Source organism: Nycticebus coucang, chromosome 18 (genome assembly GCF_027406575.1).
Source record: "Nycticebus coucang isolate mNycCou1 chromosome 18, mNycCou1.pri, whole genome shotgun sequence".
Lineage (NCBI taxonomy): Eukaryota > Metazoa > Chordata > Mammalia > Primates > Lorisidae > Nycticebus > Nycticebus coucang.
In genome coordinates, this window is record NC_069797.1 from 20,627,272 (window position 1) to 20,642,994 (window position 15,723).

The 15,723-nt window shown below is 42.2% G+C and overlaps 1 protein-coding gene across 6 annotated transcripts in view; it reads right to left on the bottom strand.

Annotated features, from left to right (window-relative positions):
- Positions 1–640: 640 nt before the first annotated feature.
- The window catches only part of NDEL1 (nudE neurodevelopment protein 1 like 1), a 61,203-nt gene continuing 46,120 nt past the window's right edge, over positions 641–15,723 (bottom strand). For 3 of the 6 annotated variants that reach the window (XM_053570514.1, XM_053570515.1, XM_053570516.1), the window contains exons 7-9: positions 14,455–14,546; positions 9,045–9,196; positions 8,405–8,852 (exon numbers count right to left, since the gene is read on the bottom strand). In XM_053570514.1, the coding sequence (XP_053426489.1) occupies positions 8,756–8,852; positions 9,045–9,196; positions 14,455–14,546 (341 nt within the window). In that variant the 3' untranslated portion in view covers positions 8,405–8,755. Of the gene's footprint in view, positions 941–4,696; positions 4,732–8,404; positions 8,853–9,044; positions 9,197–14,454; positions 14,547–15,723 lie in introns of those variants that run through there. The other 3 variants (XM_053570517.1, XM_053570518.1, XM_053570513.1) reach the window with 3 other exon arrangements.

The window sequence follows — 15,723 nt, forward strand, 5'->3', positions numbered from 1 at the left end:
TCAGTCTGCCCCCAGGAGCTGACACCAGGCAGCCCTGGAATCAGGCCACTCTACCCTTCCTAACCCAACTGGACGGGCCCTCAGAAGAGAAAACAAAAATGCTCTGAAGATGTCATCAAACTGAAGGATGGGGAAGCTGGCGAGGGGTTCCCCTTCCCCCGGGTCTGAGGCACACGGAGAAGGAGACAGCACAGAGGCTCAGCCTGTGTGAGTTCAGGCCCCAAGGCTCCTGCCACCTGGGGCTCAGAAGGGCATTTGCTGCTCTGGGAGGTGGTCCATGGAATGGTAACTGCTTAAGTAAAATCAGAAGGTGTATAAAAAATGTTCCCTAATTCAGAAACCTTCCTGACTCTGCCAGAAACAGGCCCAGAGTGTGAGGGGTGGAGCTGGGGATACATGATCGTGAGCACTGAGATGTGTGGAAGCACAGGGGGAGGGCACATAGACCTGATTTGGGGGAGAATGTCTAGAAGATGGGCAATGTTCTAAACACAACTAAATCCTATCAGTACAGCAAAGTGGGAGCTATGAGGCAGGTGTGATGAATGGGTACTTCTGCATCCAGTGACCAAGTAATACACGTATGTATCACCTTGTGACCCACAAAGTGCATTCACGTGAAACCAACGGCACTACGGCGAGAAGAGAAAATAGCCAGTATTGATATCGCGCAGAGTCCTGGGGCTGGGCGGGGCCCAGCAACCACCACTGCATGCAGCCTGCCCTCTGCCAGCCATGGGCAGGCAGACAGAGGGGCGCAGGGCTGGGCCCAGGCACCAAGGGGCGAGACGTGGGTGTCCTGGGTTGTTGCAGGAGGGCAGGAGCCCCTACCTGGAGGCCGGCCACTCACACACTGAGGGGCAGCATACCCGGTGCCGAAGACGGACGCGAGGAGCCCAGACCAGGAGGAGGAGGAGCTGGGTCAAAGCCGTTTACTGCCCTGTGGGGGTGGATCAAAGCAGGGAAGGGAAAAAGGAGGAAAGAAAAAGAAACTGTCATTTAAAATCGCTCTAAGCACAGCAACAAATTCATTTGTTTTCTACAATTATTCTTCCTGGCCCACTGTGGGCCCTCATGGCCCTAGGGGGAAGCGGCTACCTAGAAAATATGGTTAGTTAGAGAACTGAGAGAGAACTAAGACCATGCGACCCTTCTTGGCAACTTCATCACACTGGCCATTACAGCAGGTTTAAATGTCTGGCAAGAGGGAACTAGTTACATAATGGTACAAGTAAACAATAGAATATTATACAGCCATTAAAAACACTTTCCAGTGGAGTTTTTTAATAGCATGGGAAAATACTAAGAATGTAATTGATACAAAGTGAAAAAAGCAAGTTACCAAACCATGTTTAATAATGTGAAGGGAAAAAAGTAAATGGTATATATGCTAGATTCTACCCCTTATATAGATAGATATTACTATCTATGGAGCTAAATCTAGAATGGGGGGGTGTGCACACCCTCATACTATATATACACACACAAATATATGTACATATGATCACATATATCAAAAAGAAAACTTAACACTAGTTACTTTTCTTCCCTCTGGGTTGTAGATAAATTTTATTACTTTATAGATTTTTTTTATTATTTTTTCAAATCTCCTACAATGTACATGAATATCTTAACAAGAGGGAGAAAAATAACTTTCTAAAAATTGTTTAGCAAGCAAAGCTTTTCTCTGCAGAGTCATGTTCAAGCAGCCCGCCCCAGCAAAGAGCCTGCAGCCAGGACTCAGAGCCCAGTGACAGGAGAGCCCAGCCCTGCTCGCCTGGCAGTGCGGCCACAGCTAGCAGACAGTGAGGGAGTGGAGACCTGGAACCTCTCTCAGGGGGCTGGGTCAGGTTTCTATCCTCTAAAACTTCCTAGGAAAATTTGTCCCACTAGCAATTTGGGAGACTCGGCCAACCATGACAAGGACCTGCACTACAGCACACCTGCCCCCACTACTCCTCAGAGGGCCCCAGGGAGCTGAACATAGAATCATGGAGACAAGTTCTCTTCAAAACACATACACACAGAGCGGCACCTATGGCTCAAAGGAGTAGAGTGCTGGCCCCATATGCCAGAGGTGGCGGGTTCAAACCCAGCCCCGACCAAAAACTGCAAAAAAAAAAAAAACACATACATACACACATAAAAACCTGCAGACACATATTCCCTGCAAAGACAACTGTTTTATACACTGAAGAGGTGAGTGTAACCTCAGAGAAACAAGCATGCAAACAGACTTGACAACCCTGTCTACTTTAGAGAAACAGAGTTCATGCCTAAAAAAAACCTAAACTCAGAGTACATATTTGGAATTTGAAATCAAGCCACACAGAGACACAAGAGCAACAAGAAGCTCTGACAAATGTTACTTCTTTCTGTTGTACCCTGGATAGCCTGGCTTTTCCCTTTTCTCTTGGGGCTGGGAAAGGTCTGTTGCTTGAGCTCCAACATGTGCTGGAACCACCCTTCCCCATTTTCCTAAGGCTACATGCCTATGCCTCTTCTGGAGCCCAGGGCCACCTCCTATCTGCACTGCAGTCCTCACAGAATAAGCTCCATCTGTCTGGCTAGTCCCAAAGTCCCTGATGCTGGCCCACTTCTCCCACCAAACTCTGGTAGAACTACACAGGCCCCACAAATGGCCTTTCACCTTCAACATGTGACTCTCAGATTTCCAGTCTCACAGATCACAGTGGTGGGGCAAGTTCCCAAACTTGTACTACATAGCCAACCCCCAAAAACTGGTATAAAAAGAACCAAGAAGAATCTGGCACCAGGAATGTACAAAAGTAGGAGGCCAGTTCCATGAGCAGGTTTAGGGCAGGGACTCCAACATTTTCAAGTGATTACAGATGGACCTTTAAGGAATACTGGGGTTCATCTCCCTTATTACACTGCTACAGAAACCAAAGCAAGAGAAGGTCTAGGCTTTAACCTGAGTTCAACCAGCCCACAAGCTGCCTCCAAATGCCCAGGCCATCATTCCCCTCCTAGTTTCTTCCTGGTTGAGGCCCACTTGAAGGTCCTTAGCAAGTAAACAGTTTGGTATTCCCAGAGCAGACCAGCTCTAATGGGAAGAGTAAGTGGTACAGTCCAGGATATAAGGAAGAACAGAGCAAAATAAGGAAATGGGACTCTTGATTGAAGGTGAGTGGAGTAGAGAATGACAATTCCGCCAGGGTCCCACTTAGCATGTCTCTCCCAAGTCAAGAAGTGGGAAGTTAAAGACCAGAGGGAGATGAGATCCCCTCTCATCTGGTGAGATCCTCTCAGGGGTGTACAAAGTTGTGCAATGGGGAAAGGTTTCTAAGAAAAGATAGGTTAGAAACCTCTAAGAGAGGTTTTAAGAGATACCTCTATACTCACCATGTTTGGTATCAGGGAGCAGGAAAAGAGCCAAATGGAAATATTTCAGTGAACGACACAGACTGAAGGAACAGAGAATGAGCAGGCACGGAGATAACAGGGTTGAGACTCACGCATGTAAAAAGGGGTCCAGAGGTTACTTAAAATTTCATGATCCTACCAACAAAAGCTACGTAAGAAGTCAAAGAAACAGAGAATCCAGCTTTGAAAAGGTGTGAAGATCAGTTGTGAAATGGCAACAGAAGACGTGGAAAGGGGGAAGAACTAATCAATGAATGTTCAGAAGCTGGTCAGGAGGACAATAAATCTAAGGCAATAGAGATAAAGGAAGGAAACATACCTGTCTGTCCAAGATGCAAGGAAGGGTACGCTAGAGAGGTCAGGAGAGGAAAAAATAAAAGTGGCCTAAAGCTAATTCAGAAGAGCCTGTAGGGCTCGGCACCCATAGCTTAGTGGTTATAGTGCCAGCCACATACATGGAGGCTGGCGGGTTTGAACCCGGCCTGGGCCAGCTAAAACAATGACAACTGCAACAAAAAATAGCCAGGCGCTGTGGCAGGCGCCTGTGATCCCAGCTATTTGCGAGGCTGAGGCAAGAGAATCACTTAAGCCCAAGAGTTGGAGACTTCTGTGAGCTGTGACACCCCAGCACTCTATTGAGGGTGACGTAGTGAGACTGTCTCAAAAAAAAAAAAAAAGAAAGAAAGAAAGAAAGAAAGAAAAAGAGCCTGTAGGCAGACCTACTCCAGACTCATCTCCCTGCTTCAATGGATAATCGTGTGCTCAGAGCAGCTCCAGTCCTCACTCTAGGCTTTGCCAACTGAAAAACAGTTCTCAAATGTAAGGAAGATCTTATGTATGTCCCCATCTACCATTCCAATTTAACTTGGGGACACAAGCGTGAGCACGGAGATAAGGGAGTCCCCCCACACACAAAGCTCTTTATCATTAGTGCCTAATTTGAGAAAACAGAAGCAATTTGGTAGAACAGAAAGACACAAAGCACGGTGTGGTCCTAGAGTCCACACAGTAGACTATGAGTCAGTGAACCTGAGCCCCCAGCCCCAGACGCAGACATCCTCTGCAGCACCCTACCTCACGACATCACTAGTCGTAACTGGCCCAGGACCACTGCAACTCATCTGTTCTTATTTTGCACAGCTGAATTAATAGTAATAGTCAAACAGGATCCTGAAAGCTCACTCTTGGGCTGTAAGTTGGTTAAAGCTGAGTCAGCCCCATGCAGTTAGTAAAACCAATTAATGTGTCTTCAGCCACACACCATGATTAAGAAAGAATGAAAAAGAGCACAGCAAACAAATTCAGTTACCCATGAACAACGTGGGAAATATGACTTTTTCTTGCCTAATAAAAAGAAGGAAAAAACATTAGACAGTAATATGTAGTACAAATATTATTTTCCCATTGTACCCTAAAATGACTCCATGCCCACCTACACACATCCCAAAAGAAACCAGACTGGCTTACAAAAATAGGGGAAGTGATGCATAAAAGGCTAAATAAAAGTTATGGGAGGGAAAGAATATTTTTGAGAGAATCCAAGTGACAATACTACAGAGGAAATCTGTATCCTTTTGATGGTGATACAAAGGGCTAGCAGTGGTTAGGGGAAACAGAGCAACTCCTGGGAAGCAGGCACAGCAGCCTACCTCTTAGGGGCTGGCAGAAGTGATCACAGGCTAAAAAAAATCCGAATTCCAAAAAACCTGCAAACAACCAGAATTTACAAAGTACTTTTGAATCCCATAAAGCAATACCCCTAGTTAAGCTCTCTCTAACTGCCTCTGAAGATTGTGAGGGCAGCAGGAAGGTGGGGTGAGTCCATGTTCACCCACACAATGCATATGCCCGTAAATCTCCTTTGACTAACTCTTTCCCTCAGACCGTCTTCCTATAGGTCTCTAGCATCCCTGGTCAGCTAGAGTGTCAGCACTGTAGACAGACTCCTCAGGAGTGAGAGGGGAGGGCAGGCTAGTTCTAGAGCTAAAGGTTTCTTTGGGAATCTTTTTGTCATGCTAAAACTGCAAGCCAGAATTCTACCCTTCTATAAAGACTGACTTTCTTTAACTTGCCAGCCTGTTTCACAATCAGGGAATTGTAACATCTCCCTCCCCCTTCCTTTTGGTTTTTATCCAGTCAACAGGTCAGTAAAGAAGAAAGGCCAGATAGAAAAAGCCAGGCAGGCCAGAAGGAAGTCACAAGCAAAGCAGCAAGAAAGCGAAAACAGCAGAACCCACAAGAGAGTTATCCTCAGGAATATGGCAACTAGACAGAGGTAGTAACTCAAGCAATGGTACATTAAGACAGGGTGTCCATAAAGTGTGTGTGTTATTTCTGTGATCTGTGATCACTTCTGCCAGCTCCTAAGAGGTAGGCTGCTATGCTATGTTTCTCCCAGCCTTTGCTAGCGCACGCACTTTATGGGCACCCTGTATTCAAGTGTGTGTATAGAATCCATTTATCACATAAAGTAGACATTTGCACAAATGACCCTACAAAAGCATATTTAATTCTTAATAGGAACAGTACAACATAAAATGTGCACAATTTAAAACAAAAACTAAGTATTGCTGCGAAGTATTTCTACTAGGAAGTACAATTCCAGAGTCAGGTCTGGAGATAAAGCCTACACCTGCATCTAGGATACTCAAGGGAGTCAGAGCATCCAAGGCCCACACCTGACTTCGGCTTATACGGACTCCCGTGTGTCTCCCTAAGGGCAAGTCCGCCCAGACAATCTCTGCCCTGGAGCTCTGCATAAGAGCAGTAACTATCCCTCCCTCATCAAAACTGTCCTTAAGGACTTTTCAGACCCAACAGATCCTTTTATGACTCATGCCTGTTCTCACATCATAAGGTGCCCAAGGCCCACCAAGAAATAGGATTCCAGAAACAGACTAGTAACTACTCTACTAGAGGTAATTAGAAGTGGCAGGAAAAAATAATTAGGCATAGTTTGTCAACACTTAAGAAAACAACCTCTGGGCGGCGCCTGTGGCTCAGCGAGTAGGGCGCCGGCCCCACATGCCGAGGGTGGCGGGTTCAAACCCAGCCCCGGTCAAACTGCAACAACAAAAAAAAAAAAAAATAGCCGGGCGTTGTGGCGGGCGCCTGTAGTCCCAGCTACTAGGGAGGCTGAGGCAAGAGAATCGCAGAAGCCCAGGAGTTAGAGGTTGCTGTGAGCCGTGTGACGCCACGGCACTCTACCCGAGGGCGGTACAGTGAGACTCTGTCTCTACAAAAAAAAAAAAAAAAAGAAAACAACCTCTAAATTTTCTCCTTATCATTAAGGGGAAATAGCTACTCTCATGTAAAAATATCTAGCCATTCCATTTACCATTACAGTACCAAAAAGGGGGCATTCCTCAAGTTTGCCTGAAACTCCTAACCCTAAAAAGTCAATTTTATACTTATCCCACCTGAAAAGCCCCAATGAATAAAGTTCTGATTTATATAATGTTATTTTAGAATGTGCTTTTAATAAAATAGAATGTACTGAATGAAATCTTATATACACATCAGGGTACAATTCTCTTAAGAGACAATAAACCAGAACATTCCATCACAAGGATGGATGGTAAGACACTTTTTAGAGTGGACTGTGTACCAAATCAGGTCCTCCACAAATGTGCCATAATTACTGCAGACAGCAGAAAATGTAAGTTCCTTTAAGAAATTACAGAAATTTTCTAGAGTTGTACCTACATTGCTTTCACAGAAAAAAAATGAGAATGGGGCAGCGCCTGTGGCTCAGTCGGTAAGGTGCCAGCCCCATATACCGAGGGTGGCGGGTTCAAACCCGGCCCCGGCTGAACTGCAACCAACAAATAGCTGGGCGTTGTGGCGGGCGCCTGTAGTCCCAGCTACTCGGGAGGCTGAGGCAAGAGAATCGCTTAAGCCCAGGAGTTGGAGGTTGCTGTGAGCTGTGTGATGCCATGACACTCTACCAAGGGCCATAAAGTGAAACTCAGTCTCTACAAAAAAATAAAATAAATAAAATAAAATAAAATAAAATAAAATAAAATAAAATAAAAATGAGAATGAACTCTTCTACAATTCAGACAGTGGCAAGGGATCATGGGCGCCTCAGGTGGCTATTCCAATAACTACTACCTTAGGTTACACGGACAACATTCCTACCACATTAATGTAGGTACCGTCAGTACCTACATTAAGACAGTACCAGTACCATTAAGACCATCAGTACCTACATTAAGACACATGCATGGCTCGGTGCTGTAGCTCAGTGGGTTGGGCACCGGCCACATACACGGAGGCAGGCAGTTAGAAGCCAGCCTAGGCCTGCTAAACAATGACAACTGCAACAAAAAAACAGCTGGGCATTGTGGTGGGCGCCTATAGTCCCAGCTACTTGAGAGGCTGAAGCAAGAGAATCTGCTTGTGCCCCAGAGTTTGAGGTTGCTATGAGCTGTGATGCCACAGCACTCTACAGAGGGCAACAAAGTAATACTGTCTCAAAAAAAAAAGAAAAAGACATATACATAAGCACATAGCCACAAGTATTCAAAAACTAATGATAAACTGAGGTAGAACAATATATATACTGACATGGAATGATATTGGCAACATTAAGTCATGATAGGCATGTTGCAGAGCAATATTTAATATATAATCCCATGCATGTGTGCCAAAAAGCTTATAGCAGATGGATAAAAATATGATTTTACATGCCTAGGAGTAACTATAAAGAATGTAAAAATAATGTAAAAGCAAAAAAATTCACTTTTTAACTTCATACGCTTCTATACAAACTTTTTTTTTGGCATTAAGGATATATCAGTCTTAAGTCTTAAGATAATTTTTACTTTTGTTTTTAGAGACAGAGTCTCACTTTATTGCCCTCAGTCGAGTGCTGTGGCGTCACAGCTCACAGCAACCTCCAACTCCCACTTAGGTGATTCTCTTGCCTCAGCCTCCCGAGTAGCTGGGATTACAGGCGCCCACCACAACGCCCAGCTAGTTTTGTTGTTGTTGTTGTTGTTGCAGTTTAGCTGGGGCCAAGTTCGAACTCGCCACCCTTGGTAAATGGGGCCAGTGCCCTACCCACTGAGCCACAGGTACCGCCCAGATAATATTTTAAAATTTTAATTCCCCAAGAATGTCTTCCCTGCATAAAAAAAAAGCATCCCTAAACTCTATTGGATTTAGTACCTAAATACATCAGGGCTTTATATTTTTCTAAAATCTTCAGACAGGAGGATCATAATAGAGTTTGTGTATACATAACTGCAATGTTCTCTTCCGCTCTTAAAATTTTTGCTAATAAAGCCTACTAGCCTATAAGCCCCTTGAGAAAAGGGACAATCCCATAGTCACCTTGACTCTCCAGAGCCTAGTGCTGCTCCCTTTAGGAGTCTGCTTCCCAAGACAGAAGCTTTAGACTCAGGGTTCCCACGGCAACAGAATCCAGGAGGACTAAAAGGCAGCAACACATTTCATGTACCCTAAGATTAGAAGGATAATAGGCTTCATGTAGATTTATCAAACTATAATAGGCTTCATGTAGATTTATCAAACTATAATAGGCTTCATGTAGATTTATCAAGCCTTTTAGTTTCAGGATTTCAGGGAAACTCACTTAATAACCTGCAACTATACCAGTCAACAAATTATCACATAAAATATCTAAGACTTACCCTTTGTCGAAGAAAGATGTATGCCCTGATCGAGAGAACTTTGTGCCGTTGCCATTCAGAACCCCACAGTTAACATTCCCTGAAATATAGGATTTTCGTGATGCTTGGTCCTTTGCAAAATTCCTGCAAGCTGCTAATTTGGATTCTAAAGCCTACAAAAGGAAGAAGGAATGATTTGGCTGTCAAAACAGTAGCTGCACATAAAAATTTACATGTCAAACAATTTCTATTTCAAGCTTCAAACCTTACTCTCAGTTGATAATGGTGGCTGGTTAAGCCATAATCAACCACCTTTCTTTTTTTCTTAGAGACAGAGCCTCACTTTATCACCCTTGGTAGAGTGCTGTGCTGTCACAGCTCACAGCAACCTCCAACTCCTGGGCTTAGGCAATTCTCTTGCCTCAGCCTCCCAAGTAGCTGCGACTACATGTGCCCACCACAACACCCGGCTATTTTTTGTTGCAGTTTGGCTGGGGCCGGAGTTGAACCCACCACCCTCAGTATATGGGGCCGGCACCCTACCCACTGAGCCACAGGCACCACCCAATCAGCCACTTTTCTAATAAAAAGAGAGAATGTTATGCTGACTCTTTTTCTAATGAGTTCAGAGTCTTTTATTCATTCTCCAGTATTATTGAGGGATGTAGATATAATCCTCCCCTGACAACTTAGAAAAACGTGGCACAGGTAGGTACAGCCAGATCCCAGGTCTCTTGACCCTATCGATCATTTCTAAGTTACAGACTGTGGGCTGGTATGGGGGTGGGGGATGTCTGTCTGTCTGTCTATCTTTGGGGAGCAAGCACTATAAAGAATCCGGGGGGGGGGAGTAAAAACTTATCGGGCACAATGAACACTATTTGGTTGATGGACAAACTAAAAGGCCCAACTTAAGTGATATATAAAAGGCATCCATGTAACAAAAATATTTGTACCCCTTAATATTTTGAAATTAAAAAAAATTTTAAGTTATTTAAATCTCAAAATATCACTTGAAATTTTTTAATATAGCCAATTCTCTAGGTTTTTCAGTTTAGTTTTTTCTACTGCAACAGAATGGATAAGAGCATTTATAACACTTCATATGAAATTTAAAGCTATTTTATTTCTGATTGCATACTATAAAATGTTTAACTGATACCCTCTGTAATTAAATAATATAAAAGACACCTGGTCCTTTAGCAGTTACCTCTAAATTGGGGACCCTTGCTTTGCACTTGTCAATACCTGACAAGGGCCAGGCTGTACCAACAAATGGACAACACGAAGAGAACAGGAGTTTCATCTCTTTCCACAGACATCACCAACCCCCTCTTTCCCATAAACCCTTTGACCAAATTAAATCCCTCCCCTGCAAAAAAACATAATCCATGGCAAAAAAAAAAAATACAATTCATTTCTATTATCCATAATACTAAAGGACTGGGAATGCACAGATAAATCCACAGATAACATATATTTCACTTTGAGAATCCAGTAAGACCTCCTTCCCCTCGGAATTTCAGTAAGAACTATTAAGAAACTACAACAAAAACAGAAACTTCTCTTTCTCCTCCTCCTTTCCTAATACAAAAGTATAATGAGCTAGTACAACAATGACAGAGATGAGGAGAGATAACAGACTTGCAGAACAGACTCTGAATGAATGTTATTCAGGAACTTGTTAAATATACATACATAGTACAATTTGAGAGCCATGAATCCCCTATATTCGAGACACTTGTTCACTTATTTAAATACCTGCTGAAGCATCTATCACAGGCGTCCTCAAACTTTTTAAACAGGGGGCCAATTCACTGTCCCTCAGACCATTGTAGGGTCGGACTATAGTTTAAAAAGAAAAACTATGAACAAATTCTTATGCACACTGCACATATCTTATTTTGAAGTAAAAAACAAAACGGGAACAAATACAATTCACACCACTTCATGTGGCCCGCGGGCCACAGTTTAAGGACGCCTGATCTATCACATAGCAGGCACAGGTTGTGCTTGACATATCAATGAAATATCCCAGCACAAACAGTGGGTCTTTTCAGGGGGAAAAGGTGGTCTAGAGATTAAGATTTGGAAGACATCCACACCCAGTGGTAGGTGAAACCATGGTTGTAGATAAGAAAATCAGAAAATCAAGAAGATAAGTAAATCTTGATTAAAACGAACACTGAAAGGGGGTGGGCAGATAAAGACCCAACAAGATGACAAAGAGAAACAGACAGAAAGGTGAGAGCAGCCAGGAAATAGCATCGGAGAAAGGGCAAAAAGAGGACATTTAAAAAAAAAAAAAAAAAAGGTCAGTGTTAAATGTTTCAAGTAAATTAGGACAGAATAGCATCTGTTGGACTTCACAAAACTAAGATCGCTCGTGAACAGTCTTAGTGCATGCGCTGGGAACAGAGCCCAGATCAGAATGTCCAGGAGTGTGTACGTAGTCACCTGCTATCAATAAATGGAGACATTTTCAAAATAGTTGTGAAGGGAAGAGAGAAGCTGAATGATAGCTAAAGAGAGGTATAAGGTAAAAGAATCACTACTTTTATTGTGCTTTTCAAGATTAAAAAAATTATGTAATAAGTAATAATATACAAATATTACATAGAAAGTATATTTTATTATGTATAATATCTAATGTGTCATATATAAATATTATATGTAAAGTATATGTATATAATATAATGTATAACACATGAATATTTATATATAGTAAAAGCCTGAAGATACAGAAGAAATAAAAAGGAAAAGGAATGTATGTAATCCAAAGCACAGATGAACAAAATCAGCCATGGGCCAGAAATATGACACTTTTAACAACTGAGACAAAAAGAAAGAATGGCTACAAAGAGAGTCAATAGGGCGGTGCCTGTGGCTCAAGGAGTAGGGCACTGGTCCCACATGCCGGAGGTGTTGGGTTTAAACCCAGCCCCGGCCAAAAACCACAAAAAAAAAAAAAAAAAAAAGAGAGTCAATAATAGGAGGATAACTAACAATCGATGAGAAAAGAAGTCAAAGAAGTTTAAAGCAAAGGCCTTGATTTTCTCTGTGAAGAGGATACAAGAGTGGGGAAAGGGCTTCCAATTCAAGTCAGTGGACAAAATAGTGTAAAGAAGTATAAAATGAAACATTCATAAAACCATGAATGGGCTGACAGATAACAGCAGACCAAAAGTTCTGATGACATCTCAGAAGACAGACTGTCAGCTGGATGGGTAAACCATGCAAGGACACCAAATTAAACTTTCACGTACCACTTCTGAATAAAGTACTTAAGCAAAACAAACAAGAAACACAGGAAGACAACAGCACCAGATTAAGGAAGAGACAGAACTAATTCAAGAGTATAAAGCAGAAAAATGCAGGGATGACAGCCATTAGGCAGTCCTGGACAGGTGGAAGGGCACATGCAAACAGGGTGAATAAGCAGGAATACGTAAGAGACATAGTAAAGAAAATGTACATTTCTTCAACACACATTAGAAATGCCAGGGAAAAGAAAAAGGCATACAAGTCAGCTATGACACAAATAATGAAAAACCTGATATAATTTTCAGTAAGTGTAAAGAATAAAATGCTTAAAATCTGTTGTTTTAACCCAGATTTAAAGACCCTATATATCTAAGCCAGATAGATATAAAGACCCACCAAGAGCTCAGCTTCTCCTCTGTGATTATCCAGCAAATAATACATACAGGGGCATAATTATAAAATCTGCTTGACTAATTTTTAACTTTTAGAGCCAACCAATAAGAGAGATCACAACCAGTGAGAGTTCAAGAGGGGTGAGGGGATGGGGGGAGTTGGGGAAAAGAGTGGAGCATTAAGATACAGCCTAATAAACTCAAGAAACAGAGGTTCAAGAAAGATATTTAAGGCTCGGCACCTGTAGCTCAGTGGCTAGCATACCAGCCACATACACCAGAGCTGGCGAGTTCGAACACAGCCCAAGCCTGTCAAACAACAATGACAACTACAACCAAAAAATAGCCAGGCGTTGTGGCGGGCACCTGTAGTCCCAGCTACTTGGGAGGCTGAGGCAAGAGAATCGCTTAAGTCCAAGAGTTTGAGGTTGCTGTGAGCTGTGATGCCACGACACCCTACCGAGGGCAACACAGGGAGACTGTCTCAAAAAAAAAAAAAAAAAAGGTATTTCAAGTTATAAAAAGGACCAACATAAAAATAAAAAATTGGGAGGTGAAATAAAATTACTCACCTCTGCTTAAAATTGATCCAATCAATATACAGCACATTGTTTTGAGACACAGAGGGAAATACCACAACTCTTACAACAAAGAAGATTTATAAAATGCTTATCTATGTACTGTATGAACAACATATGCACATTACTTTTTATAGTAACTTTAAAATGCAGATTTAATGTGATGGTTAGAAACGAATGCATTTTACAAGCTAGAGAAGGAAACATAAGATCTTATGTCTTGCCCTCCCATTTCTTCTTTAGATGAAATATAATGCAACTTCTGATTTTTTTCAGAGTATCTCATGCAAAAAGGTAAGTAAAGGGGTGGTAGATAGGGGAAAGTTGCACAGGTTGATAAATTAAAAAAAAAGAGGTAAAAGTCACCGAGGGAAGTAGGAAAGGTAGTAAATGCTAGAAATGCTAACTTTATAGTGGCAAAAATCCACACAGTTCTATCATTGTTTCCAGTAATCCAGTTGCTTGGCTGATCCAAATTTCAGGTCTCCCTTATGGCCAAAGAGACCATGAAGACTACAGTGACAGAGTCAGTGATCTGTGAGATACTCACAGAAAAGGAAGTGAAAGCAAGAGACAGTGGATTAAGAGAAAAGAACAAAACACGGAGTACCACTCTTGATAAGGTCAAAGAGTAAATGTTATAGAGTAAAAACCTGATTAAGCAGAAATATAAGTTTAATATTTCAAAAGCCAAACTGTTGTGGAATACAAGGCTCCAACCTAGGAGAAGGCATCGAAGTACAAGGAACAGACGGGCAAGACTGAGAAAAAAAAGCAATGCCACAGGCCAAATCCCAGAGTCCCACAAAACACAAGTGGGAATGGCCTGGAGGACAGCAGACAGCAGCAAAGAACAAGACTGGACATGATAGAAGATAAACACCAGGTCTTCAAGAAAGCATTTTAGACAAAAAGGGACCAGCACGCTGTAGAAACAGCAGTGGGAAACAGGAAGAATGCCAGAGGGGCAACCTCAGCACTCAGGGCACAGGCCCTTTAACGAGACACCAGCAAGTCCAGCCCTACAGGTATTATCTGGATTAGTCTACCCTAGTCACCAGATGCTTTTGCTTTTCAGCTTCATTACAGCCTTTACCACTGGAAGGTATCCTTTTTTTTCTTTCCACACTCCAAACTAAGAAATAATTTGATACCTCAACAGAGGAAACACCTAGTGATAAATAATTAAAGTCTTACCCCTACTTTCCGTAAGAGATCCCCAACGATATTGAGTGCTGATATCCTAGCAGAAGGAGTTAGTGGACTGGTACCAAAACCATTTGGTATAGCTAGAGGAAAAAAAGGTGAGTGATTACAATCGCAGTTCCCTTTATATTTAAGTTTTGTTGATGTTACAAAGTAGTGTGCATTTGGTGCAATATCAAAATACTGTTACCAACTATGGATAAAGTAGAGTGGAGATACCACAAATAGGTTTAACCCTTCTCCAACTGACGTAGATTTAGATTATATTCAATTTTTCATCATTGCAAATAATGCTACAAGGATAGATAGCCTTAAATATCAAGTATTTCTAGAGAAGAGATCCCTAAAATAAGAACTCTGCTAAGTTATAGTATATATCCATTTTTTCACCTTTATAGATACCGCCAAAATACTCTCTAAAATGGCTGTGCTATAGCATCATAGCTCACAGCAACCTCAAATTCCTGGGTTCAAGTGATCCTCCTGCCTCAGCCTCCTGAGTAGCTAGAACCATAGTACCTGCCATGACACCCCGCTATGTTTGTATTTTTAGTAGAGACAGGGTCTTGGTCTTGCTCTTGCTCAGGCTAGTCTCAAACTCCCGAGCTCAAGGGATTCACCTACCTTGGCCTTCCAGAGTGCTAGGGTTATAGCCATGAGCCAAGGTACCCAGAGCACAGTAGCTATTCTGCAAAACTGACAGTGAGGGCTCCTGATGACAGCGATCCTATAATCTACACATTGCTATAATCTATACACACATGCTCAGCAAACTTGGCACATATTACTACAGTTAGTAACACCTTATTGACTATATAGCATTTCCATTCCAGTCACCTCTTAACAACACGAAGACAAGTTGAATTAACTATTCCACAGCTATTGAACATTTGAAATGTGGCTAATTAGCCAAAAAACTGAATTTTATATTTTATTTCACTTAAATTAAAAGGAATTTAAACAGTCATATGGGCTAGTGGCTATTGTATTGGGCAGCACAGATATAGAGAACTTATTGCACTACCTGCCCACACAGCAAGCAAAACTTCTCACAGCACCTAAAGGTCAACTCCCATATTTTACAAAGGGGTGGGAGGACAGACAGCCTCAGCATAGGGTGGGGGAAAAAAAGCATGGGGGAGCAGGAATAGCTGAAATATGATCTATAAGCTACAAAATCTAAACAAATCTGAATTGAGAGCTTTAGGATTACATTTTAAGTTTCTATCTGGTGGCTACTAAATGGTTTTTCAGCTTATC